This window comes from Meles meles, chromosome 11 (assembly GCF_922984935.1).
Source record: "Meles meles chromosome 11, mMelMel3.1 paternal haplotype, whole genome shotgun sequence".
Taxonomy (NCBI): Eukaryota; Metazoa; Chordata; class Mammalia; order Carnivora; family Mustelidae; genus Meles; species Meles meles.
The window spans coordinates 92883827-92905924 of NC_060076.1; the positions used below are offsets into that span (position 1 = coordinate 92883827).

General features: G+C 49.0%; 1 protein-coding gene across 12 annotated transcripts in view; it reads right to left on the minus strand.

The window, feature by feature from the left end:
• Positions 1 to 3862: 3862 nt before the first annotated feature.
• Positions 3863 to 22098, minus strand: part of SPATA6L (spermatogenesis associated 6 like) — a 64254-nt gene continuing 46018 nt past the window's right edge. For 7 of the 12 annotated variants that reach the window (XM_046022942.1, XM_046022943.1, XM_046022944.1 and 4 more), the window contains 7 exons: positions 20066 to 20168; positions 17251 to 17285; positions 16310 to 16506; positions 12130 to 12223; positions 10967 to 11069; positions 6345 to 6518; positions 3863 to 5597 (listed from right to left, as the gene is read on the minus strand). In XM_046022942.1, coding sequence (XP_045878898.1) covers positions 10980 to 11069; positions 12130 to 12223; positions 16310 to 16506; positions 17251 to 17285; positions 20066 to 20168 — 519 coding nt within the window. In that variant the 3' untranslated portion in view covers positions 3863 to 5597; positions 6345 to 6518; positions 10967 to 10979. Of the gene's footprint in view, positions 5598 to 6344; positions 6519 to 10966; positions 11070 to 12129; positions 12224 to 16309; positions 16507 to 17250; positions 17286 to 18502; positions 18673 to 20065; positions 20169 to 22098 lie in introns of those variants that run through there. The other 5 variants (XM_046022939.1, XM_046022940.1, XM_046022945.1 and 2 more) reach the window with 5 other exon arrangements.

The following is a 22098-nucleotide window of genomic DNA, read 5'->3' on the forward strand; positions in this document are numbered from 1 at the left end:
AGGCAGGTCTGCAGGGGCTCCTGCATGTATTTAAATCTTTCCACTGTGGCGGCAGTGGCGGGTGAGAGGCCCCAAGTGATACGGCTCCCTCTTTGTGAAATGAGCTGTCCAAGACTTAGCATCTGTTTGGACATGATAACTGGGCGGGGTGCATCCCGGCATCTTCTCTTGCCGGGGACTTCTCGAATAAGCAACACATATCTTGATAAGTCTCTAAATTCTATGACAATAATGAGAACTTCATAGGAGGAAGAAGATTCAGAAGTAGCAACATAAGAACCCCCACCTAAATTCAAGAGAAGGCCCCCACTAGCTGAGTCCTACTGCCAAAAACACACCATGAAAAAAACAAAATCTCCCCCTGAAAGGTTTGACTTGGCCTCGTCTTTTATTCTCAGTCCTGAGTTCATCTCACTCAGGTCATGGAGAATGCAAATCTGTAACATAAAGGACGCTGTGTCCTGATGTTGGCAGAGTGATTATTCCCCCAATCAATATCTCATTCCTGATGATTAAATAATTCACCTTCACTTCGCAGCTCAGCCCTGGCCAGCTGCGTTAAAGGAGCCAGTCTCTCCCGCCCTGCACCCCACGTACCACCAGAGCACCGTTAAAATAAGTTGCCTAATTTTTTCTTCCTGTCCCCAATGTTTAATGGCCGCTTTCTTCTCTGTGACCTCCCACCCAGTCCAACATCGATGGTCCTCATTTCCAGACTTCTTCAAGGGCTGTGTCCTAGCCTCCCTGCCGAGAGGCTCTATCGACTCCCAAACCACCGTGTATAGGATCATCAGATGAACATCCTGCCTTTCCATCCCAACCTCTAACGGCTTTGTACGGTCCACAGGACAAATTCTCATACCCAGGGCCTAATATTTAAGCCACTTCAGAAGCTGTCCCTAGAGGATACTTTCTCCTTCTCCGTACACAGATCTCTTAGATTCCAGTTTCCTTACTTTTCCCAAACCTCTTCTCCACCTGGTGTTCCTACTCCTTGATGTCAAAAACTTCTTGGCCCTCAGCCCCAAGACCTCAACATCTCTAACCCATTACTTCTCACCTCCTGGAACCCAGAGAAGTAACGGTACCTCCGTCCACAGTCAGATGCTGCATTATTAATTTGAGACTCGATTACAATGTAATTGAGTGCCACAAACTACTGATAATAATTCAGCATCAGTATTCGATATTCTTTTTTCCTAAGATGTTATTATTTAGAGAGAGCGAGAGAGCAGGGGGAGGGGCAGAGAGAGAGAATCCCAAGCAGATTCCACATTGAGCACACCACCCAGTGTGGGGCTCAGTCTCACAACCCCGAGATCACCACCACCGGTGCAGAAACCAGACGGGGAATGCTGAACCGATGGAGCCCCTCGGGCGCCCCGTTATTCGATATTCTTAAATACGAGTCAAAACACGTGGCGGTGAACATGATTCAGCTTCAGACCAGCTTCATGTGGCCACGGAGCCTTTTGTTTTCGATCTGAGCCTGGATACCTGGAACGGAGGTGGGGGGGGACTTACACTCTCCAGTTCCCCCAGTCCCCACTGGTTATCTCAAACCCCACTGCTTCGGACGGTCACGGATCCCGCAATGGGGTCTGCAACGGCTTCTGAGAGTCACACAGGCCGCATCTCACGGCCCTAGCAAGAGACTCCTGAAGGCATGAGCTCCACCTTCTACCCCTCACAGGGCTCATCACTACCCCCACCCCCCACGGCACAACACCATACTGAGCACACAGTAGGAGCCTAATAAATGCAAATCGGGTGAGCCCATACGCGACTGTGGAATCAATTTAATGAGCTGTCAGGGCTGGGAGACCAGGGGACTCCAGGAACACAGGGTGGCATCCTTCACCCGTGCTGAACTTCCCTTATGCAAGGACGCATGACCGCCTCACGACGGCGCTTTCCCACGGCGAACCCAGCACTCCCAGCAACGACCCGGTTACACACCGTCCGTCCCTGCGAGTCGCCCCACTGAAGCGGCCGTGAGTTACCTCCATCCATGAAACCAAAGTGTCAGTTCCCGGAGGAAAAGGAACAGAAATTTCTAGTTGGGGGCAGAGGAAGGGAGCTGGCTTCCTAAACACGCTATTTACAAACATCCCATTCCAGTATAGGAAATCAGAGCAGAAAGTCTCTCTCCTTGGCCCTAACAAGAAGCGGCTGACCTCGTTCCAACTCCTGTCAGGAGAACTTAGTTGCTCTGTCACTCTGCGGGAATGTTCGGAGCTCGTTTCTGCAAACCCCTTAGGTTGAATGATCTAGGATACACATGCCTCGGGGACAATCAGGTGACAAACACGGGGGGTGGCAGAAAGTGGTAGAAAGAACATGAGGTTGAGAGACAAAACAGACACGACTTGGAAATTGGCTCTGGCACTCATTAGCTCTTCTGAGCCTTGGTATCCTTAGCAAAGAAAAAAAAAAGGTGTGCAGGAGGCCAAATGCCTTCCTCAAATAAGGAAACGAGAAGCCGATGGTAACAACCGGTACCTACGGGGGCTTCTTTCGTGCCGGCACCGATACACAGTGCCGGACAGTGACGTCACGAAGCGGATACTGCGATCCTCCAACGTACGTGGACAGATGCTGAGACACAAAGAGGTTCTAGGTCACTTTGCCCCGGTGACTCACCCAGGACACGGCAGGGGCAGGACTGAAATCCAAGTGTTCTCACTCCAGAGCCCTCACTGCGGTGCCCTTGGGAAGCTCCTGGCGCACAACAAAGGAACGAAAAAATGAGGAAACGCAGGCAGCAAGAAGGAAAAAACGCTTTACTCCACTTCTTTACTGGGACCCCAAGTCTCCCAAAGCTAGATGATACGGTCTTTACAAGGCTGTAGCTCTCCCTCAGCGTTGCCTGATCCTGGCCTCTGTGGAAGGGACTGGAACAAATGGCCCTCCACACCCATTCAAGCCAGGAGGACAGGCAGTGAGACAGTCCGGCTGGTTGGGAAGCTTCCCAGCCAATCCCAACCCAGCACGGCCTTCGACTCTCACCTGAGCAAGAACTCTCTGCCTTGCCAGAGGGCCTCTTCTCCCTCTGCCCTTTAAAGCCCTACTTCTGGGGGCGCCTGGGTTTCAGCTCAGGTGGTGATTTCAGGGCCGGAAGATCGAGCCCCGAGTCTGCTGGAGAGTCTCTCTCCCTCTCTCTGCCCCTCCCACTTGTGCTCTTTCTCTCTAAAACAAATCTTTTAAAAAAATAATAAAGTCTGAAATGCGGGTGGCTCAGCAGTCTGGCAGCCGCCCAAATCCCCTTCGCCATATCCGCCATATCCGGGGCTGGCCTTGGTGGCCCTGAGTGCTGTCAGCTTGGGAGTTCCTGGGGTTGAAGCTTCCCTCCCCCGCCCCGTGTGACCCTCCCACGCAGACAAAGCAAAGATATGGTTTGTCCCACGCAGACAAACCATACCTTATGGTTATCGCCTGTCTTATCAGAGGCAGAGCTGCAGTCCCAGAGCCACAGACAGCAAACAAGCCCCAGCAGGAGATTTACAGGTAGATGAGGAGGGCTGACTGTACACCACGGGCCACAGGGCACTTTTAAAATAAAGATAAGAAAAATACATACTTACGGCAGTGCTGGAGAATCGCTCTAAAAGATACAGAATCCCCAGGAGGACAGCTCGGACTGGGATGGCCTTAACCTGCTGGAGAAGCTTCGACTTCCCACCCATCCTGGAAATGCCCCCTTGCAGCAAGGAAAAGCTCTAGTCCTCGCCATGCAGGTGAAGCGTAGCATAAGCTCTTTGCTCTCATGAACGAAACAGCCACAGCTGCCCCGGACCCAGCGTGGAGGGGCTAGTGAGAGCAGACCCAAGGAGCCGCGGGGTGAAGTACTTCTCCCCGCCCGCAAGGTTCCCAGGACCTGGGAACTCCAAACCTGCACGCCCCCGGGGGGTGTGGGGATGGGTGACCCGCTCAGAGAAGGACAGCAGCACCAGCGGGATGACTGTCACCCGTGGACAGAAGGCATGCCCTTTCCTCGGGCTGCCCCCAGACAGGCCAGACGGCTCCTTTAATGAACCAGTGGAGCAGAGTCATGGCCATTATGAAGAGTGGCCAGGCCTGGGGCGCCAGGCTGAACTCGCACACGCCACCCATCCATCCTCTCAGATATGCGTTTAAGACCAACCCCCTTTTCTTAGGTTAAATGTATCGTGTGCACACTCATTTTTAAAGTCTAATTTAGGATTCACGGTCTGTAGGTTTCAGTTAACTCTGGGTCGGTCAAGAGACCTTAGGAAAATGGCCGCTTTGCACAGTGGCTTTTGCATGGAGGGCCCAGGACATTCTCCCAGGAGCCTGTGCAAACCCAGACCCCATCACACCTGCTTGGAATATACAGTCCAGGCTTTGACGGATCTGCACCTGTGCAAGTCAGAAAAGAATAACAAATCGAAGCAAGACAGGTGGGAATGTTTTATCACGTTTAATGACACAGATCTTCCCAAAGAAATCCCAATCCCTCACAAAATTATTCACATTCTTATATACCCCAAAAGCAAAATACCTCAACTGCCATCCTGGCCCCAAGGTGATTCCTCAAAATGGAAATAACTCCTTGAGACATAAAAAAGGTAAAATAAGAATAAACAATAGAGTTAGGTGATCAGAAAGTGAGAAGAAGATTGATTTGCAGAACAGAAAAAAAGACTTGAAATAAGTATGGGCCTTTAAGATCTGATACCTAAACTGACTCGAGGAAATTAGACTCCAACCATTTCAGAAAACTTGAACAGTGACCGTGCCGGGATCTACTTGAGCATGACTGACCCGGGACGCCAACCCACGGGAACGGGCTTCCTCGCGCTGCTTATGTCCTTTGTAAGAGGTTCTTTTCTGGGCCTCATGTCACAGCCTTCACGTAACACAGTATTTTTCTATTTTAAATGATGACTAAACATCAAAATAACGGACAACTGTAGTCTCAGACACACCCGAACAGGCAAGCAGGTGTAATCAAGCATTTGTCTGTTTTCCAAAGTGGATGAAATCCCTGTCGTAACATACACACCTTTATTGTGTGGCTGGAAATTGAGAAGAGAATAAATGAACTTTGTTTTATTGTTTTGGGTTTTTTTTTCCTCCTTTATTTATTAATGTTGTTTTCCTAATTTACCTCACAAACCAATTACTGTGGTCCTAATGAGAGAAGGAAATTGGGCTCTCACTGAATCCTTTAAAAACTAAAAAGGATTTAGGGTATGGTAGAGGAAAATGCCAGGTTATAACACGAAGGAAAGACCAAGGCTCCGGTTTTCAGTCCCCTTGGCTCTGGGCCTGTCCGCACAAAGACAAATGTGTCTCCCGCCGCACGTCGTCCTGGCCCGTCCTCCTCCTCATGCTCCCTCAGTCTGTGTGAACATTTCCCCAGGGTGCCCTTCTAGCTCGTTTTAAATCTGGTTTTGGCAGTCATGTTTGCAGAGTATACTTACTTAAAGTAGCTCTTCCAGAGAAATATTTGAGGAAGGTTTTGTTCCTCTTACAAATGTATTAAGCACTGCTGGAAAAGGGGCGGGGCAGGTGACAGAAGGAGTGGTTTAAACTATAGTCCGAAGAAACCAGTCTCCTCTTATAAACGTATCCTAGAAGGGGAACATTTAGAACAAGATCTGAGTTCTCCAGATGTAAGGCTCCCTCTTCCTAAGTTTTCGGTGGCCTTTGTGTCAATCAAGCCTAACACTAAAAAAACCAACCAACCACAAAAAACAGATTTACCGAAAAGAGAATCAGGTTGACAGCCTTTTCCTGGAGGATTTATCAGGTTATTCCTCTACAGGGCAGCTCCCTCTAGCTCATGTAAAATCTCAGCTGAGGAAGGAAGGAAGGAAGGAGGGAGGGAGGGGAGGAGGAGGGGGAAGGAGAGGATGGGGGAGAGAGGGAGGGAAAGGGGGGAGGAGGAAGGAAGGAAAAATTGTAAAACTTTTAAAAACCACATCCAGTGGGAGCCTGGGTGGCTCAGTTGGTTAAGCACTGCCCTTGGCTTAGGTCATGATCTCGGACTCCCTGCTCAGCAGGGGGTCTGCTTCTCCCTCTCCCTCTGCCCCCCACCCACTCGTGCGCGCTCTCTCTCTGGAATAAATAGTAAAATCTTAAAACATACACACACACACACACACACACACACACACACACACACAGTGACACAAATGAGGAGCACCTGAAAAGGCATCCCGACACTTTGCTTTCTAAATGAAAAAGCACCTGCCACCCAACGACGGTTATTTTCTATTTGGAGCTCGAAACTCATCGACCAACTATAACATGAATTCTCCGCCTTGACAAGAAAATATGAGCCCCACACAGGAAACACTTTAATCAGTGACTCTTACCTGGGCACAAAAGACTGAGAACAGGGTTTGATTTGAAAGGGGTGAGACACTGGTGATTCGTAACAAAAGCTGTTGTTCCTTTCTCTAAGGCCGTGTCAGTTGGCTCCCTGAGTGAGTTGTCCACCACGCTCCGGCTCTCCTTCAGTTTCCTTGTGCAGCCGGAAGTTTCACACGCTGCACGTGGTACAGAGAAAAAGGCAAACTGTCAGCACCCGGAGAAGAAGGCGGTATCACTCGAGCCCAGTCCTGGCACGGAGCCCTACCTGGGATCGCTGGGCGTCTGAGCCGCCTCTACAGCCTCAGCGCGGGAGGAGGCCGCATTAGGTAGCAGGATCCAACGGCCCGTGACCTTGGGCGAGCTACCAGCCTTCTTTGTGCCACATCAGGATGAGATAAGCCAAGTATCTACCTCTTCGTGTTCTCCTGAGGAGTTCACAGCGTCCTGGGCTGAGCTGTTAAGCCTGCCCCCATCCTGTTCCATGAACAGGATCATATTTTTGGGCACGGAGAGAGTCCGTACAGGATTGGTGGGAGGTTGGTATTCCAAGTCCCCCATCTCAAGCCGCCTGCAGGATTCTCCATCCTAAACATGCATCAGAATCTCCCGAAGAACATTTTTAAAAATATCCTTTCCAGGGGCGCCTGGGTGGCTCAGTGGATTAAAGCTTCTGCCTGCAGCTCAGGTCATGATCCCAGGGTCCTGGGATGGAGCCCCTCGTCGGGCTCTCTACTTGGGCGGGAGCTTGCTTCCCCCTCTCTCTCTGCCTGCCTCTCTGCCTACCTGTGATCTCTGTCTGACAAATAAATAAATAAAATCTTTAAAAAAAAGTCCTTTCCAGGTACCACCCAAAGAGATTCCAATTAAATAGGTCCGGAATGAGGCCCAGGGATCAGGAGTTTTCAGAGCGCCTCCCCCTCCCCCAGTGATTCTAATGTTCACCGAGGACCACTGACCCAGGAATGTGCCTCAGGGTTTGGGTGGCCAGTCACCACCTGCGTCTGTCGGACTGACGAGACCAGAGGTCCTGGGATGAAGGGAGGGGTGACATCACCCACTGTATCAACAGGCCCTTCCGAGCTGTGACTGAGTCAGAGAGAGGCCTCGGAGTTGGAGCTGGGCATGTGCAGGCTGACCTGCTTTTTGCTTTGGCTGTAACACAGGTGAAGGGATCCCAGGAAGAGGAGGTACCACAGCTCCTGCCCGCCCACCGGGGACAAGTGAGGTTGGAAGCCGTGCCAGCCACTGGCTCAGGACCTCGAGGCCGAGTGAGCTATGACAGAGCAGAAACCAGCTTTCTCATTAATTTCTGTCTTTTTCTGGTTTCTTTCTTGGTTTATTTCCATTTTGCTCTTCATTAATTTTAGAAAGGTTTCTGCGCTACAGTTCTTGTCTGCGTCTGAGGACATAAGCCCTGAGTTCCTTGGCCACCCTCCTAGGAGCATCCCTACTGGGGTGGCTCCTGCTGGCCGGCCACGGTGGTGGGACACTCCTGGGCCAGAGCTGGGGCCATCTGGTCAGCCTCTGCTCCCTTCTTGGGAGGGTTACCCTAAGGAAAACCAACTCCGATACGAGAGTTGGAGGAATGAGGTGCTAAGTGGAGGCAGGTCTGGGAGCAGAAGGCAGACGGCCTGGGTCTGCCTGAGGGACCCGGAGGTGTCACAGAAGGGGGCCCTGGAAGCCCGTCCTTGAAAGCGGAGTCCCAGTGAGCTCATGCCGCACAGGGACGGTCAGATCCCACCCTTGGTAAGGACCGTGACACAGAGACAATCATGCCTTCCAAGAGAACTAGGGTTGATCCTGGAGGGAGTAGGAAGTGGTTTATGGGATTTGCCGGGGGTGGGGGGGGGGTGGCAAAAGTCACATAACACGAAATTTTGCTTATGTTCATAAAATTTTAACCATTTCAAAGTATATAAGGGATCATCTATTTTATACCAGAAGTGCCAAGTCCCGATACATCCAGAATAACGAGAAATAGATGTGTCCCAACCCCCCACCCACCCAATTCTTCCACCCGTTCCCTTGTCAGACAATTAGATTCACCGTTTTTGGCTCAAGAATCACTGGCCCTTCTGCGCTAAGGTTTACTGTTCCATTTCCCCCAGTCTGGAGATCACTAGGAACCCAGAAGAGAGATGTCCACTCAACAGTGAGCGCACAGAGGGTGAGAAGGCACGAGATAAGAGCTAGAGCTGCAAGCAGGAGGGGGTCTTTGAGAAAAGCAAAGCGGGGACAAGGGGTGGGAGCCCGCGGGGCCTCCTGCACAGAGCTGTCTTCCTGACCCCCAGGGGGACTCTAGCCATCCCATCTCGGCAGCCTGATCTCCTTGTTTGGATCCTCCCTGGATTCCCGGAGATACTCAGCGTCCTTCTAATAATGCCGTTTGCTTAAGACGAGCCGAAGTCACCTAAGTTTCCTTACAACCACCAACACGTTCACTAACACGGCCGCCAGCCCTGCCTCACCATGAATGCAGGACCCAAATGTGGGGGTGGTATTCCAAACCACTGGAATATCATCCAGAACTTGTGTCATCAAAGAAACCCATTTTCTGCCTTTTTTTTTTGGTTTTCGTAAACTCCACCCCCAACATGGGGCTCGAACTCCTGACTCTGAGATGAGAGTCACGCGCTCCACTGACTGAGTCAACACAGCGCCCCAAGGAAATCCACTTTCTAAGACAAGAGTTACTCATTTTTTTTCTTCCCTTCTCTCTATTCCCTCCCACCAGCATCCACATATCTGCTGGTTTTATGTAACCTGATGTTCCCCATGCTGAAAGTCAACACAACTTGGCATTCAGTAATTACGTGGGCCATATTCCCATGGCGGTCATTACGTGGGCCATGTTCCATGTAACTGCCTAGTAAATACCTAGATGACTGTTTTGGCAACTGGAGCTGAAGTGGCCCAGAATCCATCCTTTCATCGACCAAGCAGAACGTTCGAGGCTGAAGCGTGCAGAATGGGCTATTAGCGAGCCCTCCTCCACATTCCTTGGTGCTGATGGCGGAGAGTCCTGCCAGCCCGGGGGCAGGAGGCTTGTGCCTAAAGCACGAACAGCCCTCGAGCCAGACTTTCAGGAGCCTGACTCCCGTGAACACTAGTGTAGCATCCCACACTCCTTCATGGCTTAAAAAGGTTCCTAATAATTTCCATGTCTCTAGGCTGTTGTTGCTGCGTTCGTAAGAGCACAGGCTCCTCACGGGATCAAGGGTGATGTCCACAGACACCGCTCGATTCCAAAGGGCTCCCCTCTTTCACCCCAGGGTTCCCCTATCACACTCTCTAGGTTTCGGGAGGCAATGGAATGGAATGTTTTAATAGCGTGGTTGCTGGGAGAGCCCGGACGGCTTGTTTGGTGAAGCCTCTGCCTTCAGCTCAGGTCATGATCCCAGAGTCCTGGGATCGAGCCCCGAAACAGGCTCCAGCTGCTTCTCCCTCTCTTTCTTTCTGCCCCTCCCCCCTGCTCATGCTCTTGCTCACTCTCTCTCTCAAATGAATAAATTAAAAAAAAAATCTTAAAATAATTTTTTAACATAAACAAACAAACAAAAAAAGCATGGTGTCTGAAGCCAGACCACCCAGGTTCATATTCCCAGACATGCCATTCACTGGCCATGTGACCCTGAGCAAGGCACCTAAACCTCCCCATGCCTCAGTTTCCTTATCTGTGAAATGGAACTAATGGTAGAACCCACTTCATAAGGGTGTGGTAAGAATTAGGTATTAACTCATCGGATGCATGTGAAGTGTTGGCACCAGTTCCTGGAGCTTGGGAAGTGCTTAATAAGGAAGAGCTATCATAATTCCAGGCCCGGGTAGAAAGGGATGAGAAGAGAACACCTCAGGAATAACGTCACCCCGCAGTGTGGCCAACTACTGACCACAGACCTGAATTCTACAGCTGTCTCGTCACCCCATTCCACACTCACTCACGAAAAAATATTTATATTTACCCAGCGCCAAGGTCACGTGCTACCAGGATGGTTAGCAGGGTGGCAGGAGGGGGAGTGAGGTTCTCACTCAGGGCCCACTCCCGGCATTTGGAGTTGACTTTGTCTATGTTCAGTGGGATTCCACTGTTGGATGCGAAAACTGGCTACTAGTTAGCAGAAGGGACAGAGTCCCTGACCTTGGGAAGGTTTCGTTAGTAGAAGGGGCAATCAGCCCTTTATAAAACCCATATACAGATATAACAACAAATGGTGTCAGCTTTAGGAAAGGAAAGGGTGGCGCGCTAAAAAGGTATGCCTTGGAGGGGAAGGAAGTGTCCTGGAAAGTCAAGAGACCAGAGGATAAAGAGAAGTAACCCAAAGAGGGTCAGGAAATACTACTTCAGACAGAGCATAACAGGTGCAAAGGCCCTGTGGCAGGAAAGAGACTGTTCAAGGAGCTAGAAGCGGTGCCACGAAAGAAGATGGGAAGGAGGGAGAGGAGAGAAAGAGAGACAGAGACAGGCCTGACAGACCACAGACACACATGCTGTAGTCCTCCTGTGTGGTTCCTGGGGTCTCTGCCCCGTCTCCTTTCCACCACATTTTCTAGTTACTTCATCCTGACAGCAGGAAATTATTTAAGCAAATCAAAATAAGAAGCAGCACTTAAGCTGCTTACTTACAAAAGACAGCAGCTTAAAAATATCTCTGTTCATGCACTGGGTATCCATTCACCAGGTAGCTTGGTCTTTCGATGATATACTTTGCTCCAGAGACAGAATATTCCTATAACAAAAGCCAAGCCAGCAACTGCGTTACACGTAGTGCGACATATAAATCGTTGCACATAAAAATCAATGCTACTCAGATGTGTGCTTCTGCATTTAAGAGGCCTATGGACTCACGCCTGCGCACATGGCAGTGCGGAGGGTTTAGTAGCCGTGTGTGCACGTATATGCAAATTCTCCCTTCTTTCTTGTTCTTCTCCCTCCCTCCCTTCCTTCCCTTCTTTTTACATTTTCAAAGGATTATTTTACTTGAAAAGACTAGAAATTAACAAAGCAAAGCCAACAACTTTGCCAAGAGGAAGCAAAATAATTTACAACCCCTCCCTGTGAAAATCAATATTCGTTCCTAAGTGTCATTCTATAAATCTGGGCTATGCCTGTGTTTAAATAAGTCAAGACCAAGATGACCCCTTTGACTATGACACAGTATCCTTAAATCCAACCACTGGGGCCACTGCTAACCTTTCCTTTGAGTTCTTTTCACATGATGATGGGTCACTTGGCTAACTGCCGCTAGCCTGCGGTAGAGAAAGTACTGGGTGTATCTCATCTATGGGTCAGAAACACTCCCCAGACCCCACACATCAAACAGCCAAAACACCTCATCAACTTTTAATGTTTTCTTCCACATTGTAGCCTCACACAGACAACAATTTCTCTGGACTGGGGAATTCCTGTGCACGGTGCACAGATCTGGGCTTCCAGCCAGGGAAACCATCTTCTCTCCTTGAAAGCTCTATGCTCCCCTTTCCTGTAGGACCTCGAGCCAGTGGGTGCCACCCTGCAAACTCTCTGCAACTCACTGCTCAGACGGAAGCTCTCTGGTTTCTTCCTCCAGGAAGCCTGCCCTGATTCCCCATCGAGTCAAGTACCCCCTTTCACACGCTCTCAGGACACCAGGCCCCCTCCTTGGTAAGCATCACAATTTTACACTTAACTCTGTGGTTACTGGATTAATGTCTGTCTCTCCCTCCACTCCACCGCCCCCAGCCCTAGACTGACGCCCCCGTTCCCACGTGATTTTGTCAGCAGAGAGTCCGCTGTCTCGGAAGCCCTACCTTGTGCACGTTCTGCTGAGCTCTGTGGGATGTCAGGAGACTGCGCACCCTTTCGTGGATCTTCCTCCAGGAGGACTGAGGGGAAGGGTGGAACCTGGCCAACACACGAAAGCAGGGCGGAGTATTATGCAGCTGCTAAAAAGGATACTTCGAGTACAGAACACAGTGGGTGGCTATTTCTAACTTACTAGTAAGAAGCAGCAGGAACAAGCAAAACAGTATACACAGTGTGCTTTGCGCGTCTTCATGAACCGTCCGCACAAGATACACACTGACGATAAAAGCAACCGGAATGTGAAGAATGGCCTGTGTTTGAGTCTGTGGCTGTGAGTGATTCTTCCTTGTACTTTACTGGGCATTTCAGGTATTTCTCTTGATCCTTAGAAATTTCATCCATAAATGTTTAACACAAAATGTAACCCCGTCTGTTTTCCACCTCAAGGACTGTATGTTTCATTTTGTTTACTTGAGGCTACTCAGACCCAAACGTCACCACAGATGGTACCAGAGCCTTTCAGTTCCTCCGACGGAGGCTCCCCTCCACGGCTGGCCAACACTGGAAGGCCGCCACCCAACCCCAACCCCCACTCGTGTGCACCCTACCCACCTTCAGAGCTCAGTCCGATCAATGGCTGCTCGGCAAAGTCCTTCCTAACCTCCTCCCGCAGAGGGAGCTGGCTACCCTACTACTTGCACTTGGGGTCCATTGCCCCTTGCTCACACTGCTTGACCACTGACACCTGGTCAGTATTTGGCTCATGTCTGTGTCCCCCCCAGACCGAAACTGGCACTGGGAATCCAGGGCCCCGTAGGTACTGAATACCACGTAGGTATTTATTATTCCTTGGGTCACTGAATTCATCCCTTCATTCATTCATCTTTGGGAGGGGAGTGGGTACCAACGCCTGAACTCTGAGGCAGAATGGGCCATTTGGTGATGAAGAGCACAAAGACCATTTCCCAAAGATTCTTAAAGAATTTCAGCAATTTGGGTGCAATCATTCTCTTTAGCTAATGTACGATAAACACTAGACCGTCCTGGGCAAACCAGACGGCCTCTCCATGACTATGCTATCCTTTGTCACAGTTTCATGGCCCTATTTACAAATTCATAGTCAAATTATTTCCAAAGCTCTCCATTTAGAGGGACTCTGGGCAAACAGAATTTGCTGACCCATCAGAGGCAGAGGACAGCAATCTGGTCTGCAGCCAGAGTCATGACCCTACAGTCAAATGTGCTAACTCCTGAGAAGGAACTTGCAAAAACCCCCTGCTGCCTTCCAACAAAACCCAGACTCCTTAGCTTGGCTTCCCCAGTCCCTCCAGCTCTCGGCCTCAGCACCCACTATTCCCGCAAGCTGGTCTAACTTCTAGACGCCACCAGGACCCCCTGCCTTCTCACCGTCCATCCCTCCCCCTCCTTCCACTCCATCATAATCCAATCCCCTCCCCTCAAGGCCCACAGGGAAATACCCCCTCCTCCGTGAAGCTTTCCATCAGTGCCTTCCCCCCTCCTCCTTTCTACCCTGATAACGGTTTGGTCCATACTATTCTCAAAGCTCCGCCTGACAGAAAGCCCTCTGGGCACATAGTTTTAAATCCTCTGCTAGGCTGCAAGTTCCCAGAGATCAGGAGAAAGGTCTTAAACGTTAGGGTTTCCGTTCCAGGCCAGCAGACCGGCCACCAACCCTGTTCTCCTCCAAGGCACTCTTCTGCACCCAGAGACGCTACAAGCCGCCACACACCCAGCTCCGATCCCAAGGAGTCTGACTCCGTAGACAGGAGGCGAGTTCCTAGTGGGCCACAGCTGAGACTCACGGGCCGGCTGCATAAAGACACTCAGGAGAGGCTGCTGGAATGAATGCACGAGCCATCTCAGAAATTTATTTAAAACGAAATGAGGCCTTCCTTCTCTCCCTCTTGAGGAAGTTACCCACCTCCTGCTCCATCCCTCACCCACTTGTGGATGGTCCTTCTGTTAAATGCATCTCGTTCAGTGACATGAGTGTATGCCGGCCTCCTGGTCTAGTACGTCACTGGCAAGCGGGGACACATCCGGACCGTGCACAGTCCACCTGACAGGAGCTCAGCAGAGGCAGCCCCGACTCTGTCCCTCAGAAATGCTCACTAGGCTGATGACGAGGAGTTTGGGGACTGTATCAACACAGGCACATGGACAAAAGCTATGAGCTGTCCCTGCTTCTGACAGCAGAGAACCATTTTGTACCTGTAAGAGAATGGCTGTTTGATCATCACACCCATTTTACAGATGGGGAAACTAAAGTCTAGAAGGTCTACAGGGCTGAGCACTTCTGTGAGATCACACAGCAGTTAGACACAGATGAGCACCAGAACTCACGTCCCCTGACCACCAGGTGAAGGTCCTTTCCCGTCTCTGTCCAGAGACTAAGCCAAGAGGAGACAAAGGCCAAGTAGAGAGAGGGACGTAAATGTCTCTAACCACCTGTCTCTGCGTGCCAGGGCTGGCTTTTAAAAAATCCATTTCATGTTATTTTCCTCCCAAAAAGTAAGTAACCAGGAATTCACCATTCTTTAATAGATTTTACTATAATATTTGATTTGGTTTCCTCAAGCCTATGATACAACATTTCAATGTAAACGTATTCTATCATTTCTGCAAAGCACTAAGAACGCACGGCCACTTTCTTAGTCTTAGTCAAACTTAATATAATTCCTACTAAAACTGCAAGACTTTCGTTTCATTGCGACTTTCATTCTGGGATATTTACTACCAAGTCCCTTTGTGAGCAATCGTGTCGCTTGGATATGAGGCTCTCTCTCCTCACTGTCATCACTAACATGCAGAGAAGAGCAGACTGGCATAGCCTTCATTCAGACCAACTGTTTGTTTTTTGTTGTTTTTGTTTTGTTTTGTTTCAGAACAACTGTCTTAAGAAAGACAAAAACCATGTGATCTCATTTGTAGGTAGAATTAAGGAAGAATACAAACAAGCTCACAGCTACAGAGACCAGACTGTTGGTGGCTGGACTCCGGGGGTTAGGGGAGACAAAAGGACAATTTCCTGTTATAAAAGAAAGGTGGAGACGTATGCGTGGAGACTACAGTTAACACCATTTTGGATATTTAAAAGTTGCTGAGAGAATAAATCTTTTTTTTTTTTTTTTTTGAGAGAATAAATCTTAAGAGTTCTCAGCACTCTGTAGAAAAAACAAAATTCTGTAGCTACGTATGGTGACCGAGGTAAACTGGATTTACTGGGATGGTCATTCTGCAATATACACAAAAATGGAATCATTACACTGTACGCCTGAAACTAGTATAATATGTCAACTACCCATTTTTAGCAACTCTCTTAAAAACGTTATCTTCAGTGCCATTTTCCTGGAGCTAAGGTGACCAGACCGTCCTGGCTTGCCTGGGAGTCAGGGGTTTCCCAGAATGCAGGACGTCAAGGGCTAAAGTCACAGTAGTCCCAGGCAGGCTGGATGGCTGGTCATTTTACCAGATGGTACAGTCTGGAAAATAAAGGTCCCTCTCTCGATTTCTGGCCTGCCTTCCACCTATATGCAATTGGGCCGGAGGTGGGGAATGTTATTTGTGACAATCCTATACATAAGCCAAGAAAACATGTCCAGAAAAAAGAGAAAATACACCTACATGTTAATAATCTTTGCCTTTGAGTGGCAGAACTATGGGTGATTTTTTTCACTCTTTTGTTTTTTTTATGAAAGACAAAAATGGATAAATAGCATCTATGCCAAGTTAGCTGTTTGTCCCATTTTCTTTTTTTTTTTTAAGATTTTATTTATTTATTTGACAGAGATCACAAGTAGGCAGAGAGGCAGGTGGGGAGGTGGGGGGAAGCAGGCTCCCCACTGAGCAGAGAGCCCGATGCAGGACTCGATCCCAGGACTCTGGGATCATGACCTGAGCCGAAGGCAGAGGCTTAACCCACTGAGCCACCCAGGCGCCCCATGTTTGTCCTGTTTTCAACAAACATTCTGAGATATGCTTTCCACAGGCGACAGAAAAGGCTTCAACTCTTCCTTCTGGGAAGACTTAAAAACGAACACTGATTTTTCATATCAACAGCTGAATAACCCTAAGGAAGCAAGCGGTGGAGTGACCAGGCTTCACTCCTGCTAGACCACAACACACCCTTCGCGCAATGAAATCCACAGGGGGCTTGCCACTGACCTTTCGTCGCAGAGAAGGGGCTGATCCGGAAGAGGGCTGGCGGACCTGCAATGCTGGGAGGCAGCAAACGAAGCTTCCCCAAGGAGATCGGCATCCCCTTGGTGACTGTAACTGGGCCAGGGTTTTCCGAACTTCCTTGAATCGAAAGGTGACGATTCTTTCCTTAAAACAATCCGTTCATCTGGCTCTTTGATAACCTAAGGGACAACATGCATGATTCTTTCGCTGTGATTTTGTTTCCATTTGCTGAATTTAGAGCTGGGGGTGGGCGGGATGAGGAAGGGGACAAGCGGATAGAGGCTCTGCCCCCCGGGGAGCTCCCCCGGGAAAAGAGGGGCAGGAACTGGCAGTGTGAGAGACAAAATGCTCAGAAGCTCAAGGTCAAGGAAAGGTAACCAAAATTCTGCACATTTGGCATATACCCACAGGCCAAAAGAAACTCATGCTCTGAGGTTTGATTTATAAGCATATGGGATTATCAGGTTTGGTGAAGACATCATTTTTTAAATAAACTATTTAAATGCCACTCCATTCTTTGTCTGTATCTATTTTCATGTTGGAACATCGAAGTTTGAGCCTTCGTCTTCCCAAACCAATCAAACTTCAAGAGCAAGTGACTTACCACCTCTATGTATTATGAAAGTATCCGCTTAGGAAAAACAGCAGGGAGAACACCTACTCCTGAAGCAGGTGCTGGGGCCACATGCAGGGGGGATTCATTCCACAGACAGAGAGCGCGTACGTGAGGGGAACAAACTAACGAACACAAAGCACACGGGAGGGCCCAGGCATCACTCAGACTCTGCTGGGACTACAGCAACTCCATTCCCATGAGCAACACTTGCTAGCGATACACTTCCCACCACTCGTTGGGGAAGGCACAATAACCGACGTTAGAAGTGGGAAGTAAGTCATTTCACAAAAGCTATTGCTACAATTACCTTCACGTTAGCGGCAAGGCTGTCAAGAGAAGCAGCTAGAAGAAAGAGGAAGAGGCGTTTCAGTGACTCATTACGACCAATGACCCCTAAAACCACTGTGACATTTGTTCCACAGAGCACGGAAACGTGACATGGGGATGAATTATTAAAGAATTTAAATGCTCCCTTGTAAGGTACGCTGTCAACTTTTACAAGTCCCTTGAGTCACTGCGATCCTATCTAGGAGTGTTTCTGTCCTCCTGAGGCCCGATGAAGTGATGTTATTCATGACGGCACACAGGGATGTGGGAAGGGCAAAGAAGAGCCTAAAGTGAAGCCATAAATTCGGTAATCCTTGCACAGCCTGGAAAACGAAACTCCTATGGGCGCAGGCACCCGGAGCCTGAAAGCAAGCCAGGTGCTGTCAGATAAATAAAATTCACCTACTCTGCCTCTTCTGTCATTCCCTGTCTTTGGTTTACGTGGAACCCTATTTACGCAGGCATTCTCGAGCATACTTGTCCAAGGTAGACACAGAGGTTACGTAGAGACAATAAAGCGACAAGAGCTGGGGAAAGCATAAGGCAGGAGAGGGGCACAGCGTAATCACTACCCTGAACGATCCCAAGTTAAGCAGACCTAGTGCCGGAGGGTGGTGAGAATGACCAGGAAGTGATGCGATAAACACACACAGGCAGAATCAAGACTAAATTGGATTTTCCAAATTCGGAAAAAAAAAAAATGCTTTTGGGAGGAGTCTTTGCAAGGCGAGGCCAAGGCCACCGTGCCTTCCCCCTTTGTGCTTGGGGCTTAGGCAGTGACAACTGGCTTTTCGAGGATTGCTGATGCCCCCGTGCCACTAGCAGTAAGGAGAGAGATCCGAAAAGGGCTTTTTTCCAGCCCAGCGCTCACAGCCTCCAGGCACAGCCATGGGTGTGTCTGTCTGGTCCCAGAAGCTCTCTTCTCCCCAGCTCCCAGCTGAGCGGGGGGCTGGCAATGCTAAGGCCCTTTGCAGCCACAGCCACAAATGTGCCTGTTGCCTAGAAACCCCCTTGCAACTGTTAGGAGCACTCCCTTTCACGGGGGCTAACCCTTGTTCCCTTGTCTCTCACAGTGCAGTCCGTGGGCCAGCCACGTCATCACCTGGAAGCTTGCAAGAAAAGAGGGCTCCCAGGCCCCACCCCAGCCCTGCTGAATTCAAATCTACTCTTGAACAAGACCCCCAGGTGATTCGAATGCACATTCAAGCTGGAGCAGCACTGCTTTCGTCTACCTGGACGAATGAGCTGACAGGTGACCTAAGCAAAGGTCTGGCTGGGAAGCTACGGGGACTCCAGCTGAGAAACCAGAGGTCTGAACGTCTTCTCTAAACGTAGGTAGGCCAAACACTGGGGGTTTGACCAGTGCACACTCTGTAAGCTCTCTGGAGCCTCCCTTCTCCACCTGCCAGGATTAAGAAAAGACAAAGAGGCGGAGACCCGTGTGATGCATGAGAGCCCTATCGTAAGGGAGCCAGCATGAAGCCCAACACGTGGTCCCCAGGAAAGGACGTCTGCCGTTCCTGATTTCACTGTAACAGAGAAGGCAGTGCTGCTTGTATAGGCGACGAGGGTGATTTTCAATCCAAAGAACTTAAATTAAATGTCAGAGGTGACAAAGCGCCTTCTGCTTCAAACCTTGCACTCTGTCCTCGGTGGGCGGCTAACAGTCACCGTGATTCAAGAACGCCGACTTGAGTTACCAAAAGAGACCACGCGGCCCCTTTAAATACAAGCCTTTAAGCCTAAAATAGGGAACTTGTCATCAGGGACGGCCTAGGTCCAATTCCACCAGGAGTCAAGAAAATGGGCTGGCATTTCTAGCCTAAGAATTCTGACCAAGTTCAGGAATGGACGAACTTCACCACCATGACCTTCAGAGCTGATATGGTGCAGGGGTTCATCATAAGGTCAATGCCACCAAGCGATGCACTTACTCAGTGACTCTCAAATATCTTGTGTCCAGAGATCTCCCCAAGGGTCACCAAGAACTTTCAGGAGATCTGCAAGGTCAAGACTGTTCCAGTAACACTAAGGACTTCTCTCTTTCTCATTCTCTCCCAACTGTACAATGGAAGTTTCCAAAGCTACATGATGCATCATGACATCACCACTCAGAATGGCTAATGGAAGGTGTGCGTGTGTATTCCAGTATTTTACAAATTTCTCAGCTTCCATTTCTAAAATGCTAGCTATTAATAGATCTCATCTATATAAACTATTAATAGATCTCATCCGTATAAATAAAAAGAAAAACCCTGTATAAACAATAATATTTAAGAAGGCAAAAGGGTCCTGACGCCTCCACAGGTGGGGTTCCCTGCCTTAACCTAACTGAACCTTCCTTCAGTCAGCATTGGTTCTCCTCCTCCCTGACCTGGAAGGAGCAGAGGTTATGCCTCCTGATCGCCACCAAGCTCCCACTCCTTCCCGTTCAGAGAAGTGCCGAGCCTCATCTGTGAGCTCTCAGGGGTGCCTCTGAGGGCGTTCACACCAGAATAGGCCACCTCCCACGTGCCCGGCCCAGCCAGGGAGCAGCTGCCGCAGAGCTCACGGGTGATGGCGTGACAAGGAGCACGCTCCTGCAACAGCTCGGGGATCTGGGAAAGGGACAGCTTCTCCTCCCGCTCTGCTCCAGGGGAGCTCCCGCCCTGCCAACTCCACAGCTGGACGCGACTTGAGAATCAGGCCTCAAGTTTCCAGAGAAACTCGGGATGGCCCAGAACAAAAGCAGATTTCGAAGGAGGATGCATTTTTCCCGCTGGGGAATGTACAGGCATAACGAGAAACTTGAGTACCTCTTCTCCCCGGAAAAGGCAAGTCTGAAAACTTAAGTTTTCTTCTCGACTTCCGGAACTGATACTCTGAAATATTCTCGCCAAAAGGCTTTGCACTGTCCACCTGAAAGAAAGGGAAGAAATACGATCTGAACCCATCTTTGCTTGTGTTACCCTCTCCTCGTTACCTGCAGTGCCCTTCTCCCCCTCGGCTGTGGGCCACGCGGGTAAAACGAGGTCGGGAACAAATTAAATCCCAGTCTCCAGGCACGTTCAATGTTATCCCAACAAGGGAAGTTTGCTTCAACATGAAGTATGGGCTAAATGTTAGCATAAAGTCAGACATCAATGATATTCTAACCACAGGTTCAGGATCGAGCCCAGCAAAGAGCAAGTGGAGTTTATTTCAAAATATTTCAAAATAGGACAGAGTTTCATGGTCCTAAACAGTGAGCAGTGTGGGCCTAGATGGGATCCTCCCTGAAGACAAGGGATGATGACTGGCTGGTATTTCAGCCATCCACACTCCCTTCCAGTGTGAGTGTCTAGAACCTTGAAAAAAAGAATAGTGGCAACTAATTATTATAACGAAGGTGACCTTATGTTCCTGAACTGGACAAGACAATCTGTAAGCCGGTCCAAACACCTGAAATAGGGACCCAAATATTTATGACACAGAGTTGCTGGATTTTTTTGGTATCTTGTTTATTTCTATCTTTTTTTTTATTTCAAGCAGGCAAGTTATAACGTTATTCTTCATCCTACTTTCAGAAATATATTGATTAGAATGTCCAGTCTTCACATTAGGACCCTCTAAATTTTAATCCTTCTACTTAAAGAAATGTCACATACGATCAGGAAATCGGGCTACATAAGAGTGAATCCGTAGAAAGCATTTAGAGAAGGGCGTGGTACACAGTAGAGACTGTACGAGAATTTGTTAAATAAAATAAATATCAAGCCGGTTTTATTCCCTATGAAATCTACCAAGATTTTAAGATTATTTAGCCCAAAGGGCATCGACTACTGTGTATCTCACAAAAATCTACTTCCAACGGAATGAAGCGGACTGCCCAATAAATTCAATTCAACAACAGTTTTATAAAGCCATGTTTAAAGACTGGTTGCTAGACTTTTGCTGTTTTTACCCAAGTCACCAGGAGGAAAACAGCTGTTCTACAGTTTCTAGCCAAGTAACCTGTTACAAACCAGCCCCGCACGCCACTGTCCCTGTTGCACCCCCACTTTGTGGCTGACTGCGCTCTGTATCTTATGTTCATGCGCAAACATCACCAGCAGGGATCTGAAGCCAAGTTATCGACTGGACGATAATATCAACAGTTAGCGACCGGAGTTATAAGAGCTCTCAGAGAATAAGTCATTAACCAGAACGTGATATGAGAGATGCTTTTAAATGTCGTATTAACCACGTATATATTGAGAAACTCGCCTGGATATCCAGTAGAACTATAGCTTTGGGGTGAGGTGGGGAACTTATGGAATTGTAAAAAGTGAAAGGAAATGTACTCAATTGAATAAAATATTTACTTTTTTTTATGCTGGTGAGCCAATAGGTAATTTTTTTTTTTCATTTTTTTCTACTTTCCATTACTCTCCCAGGCAACACAATGGCAGGAGGCTAGTGTGATTACATGTGCCGGCTGCTTCCTGGGGGCTACATCGAAGCCGGCGTTAATGAGGGCTGTGAGGAGGCCCATCACTTCTGCTTCCCGCAGACACGTTTGTCCTGCCAACGAACAACCACCTCATTTTAAAGATTTTTATTTATTTATTTGTCAGAGAGAGAGAGAGAGCAAGAGCGAGCACAGGCAGACAGAGTGGCAGGCAGAGACAGAGGGAGAAGCAGGCTCCCTGCGGAGCCCGATGTGGGACTCGATCCCAGGACCCTGGGATCATGACCTGAGCCGAAGGCAGCCGCTTAACCAACTGAGCCACCCAGGCGTCCCACCACCTCATTTTAAAAACTCAAGCACTTTTCTTTAAAACTGAGGGAGCTTTCGTTTTCTCTTGCTACAGAGCACCCGTCAGCCTTT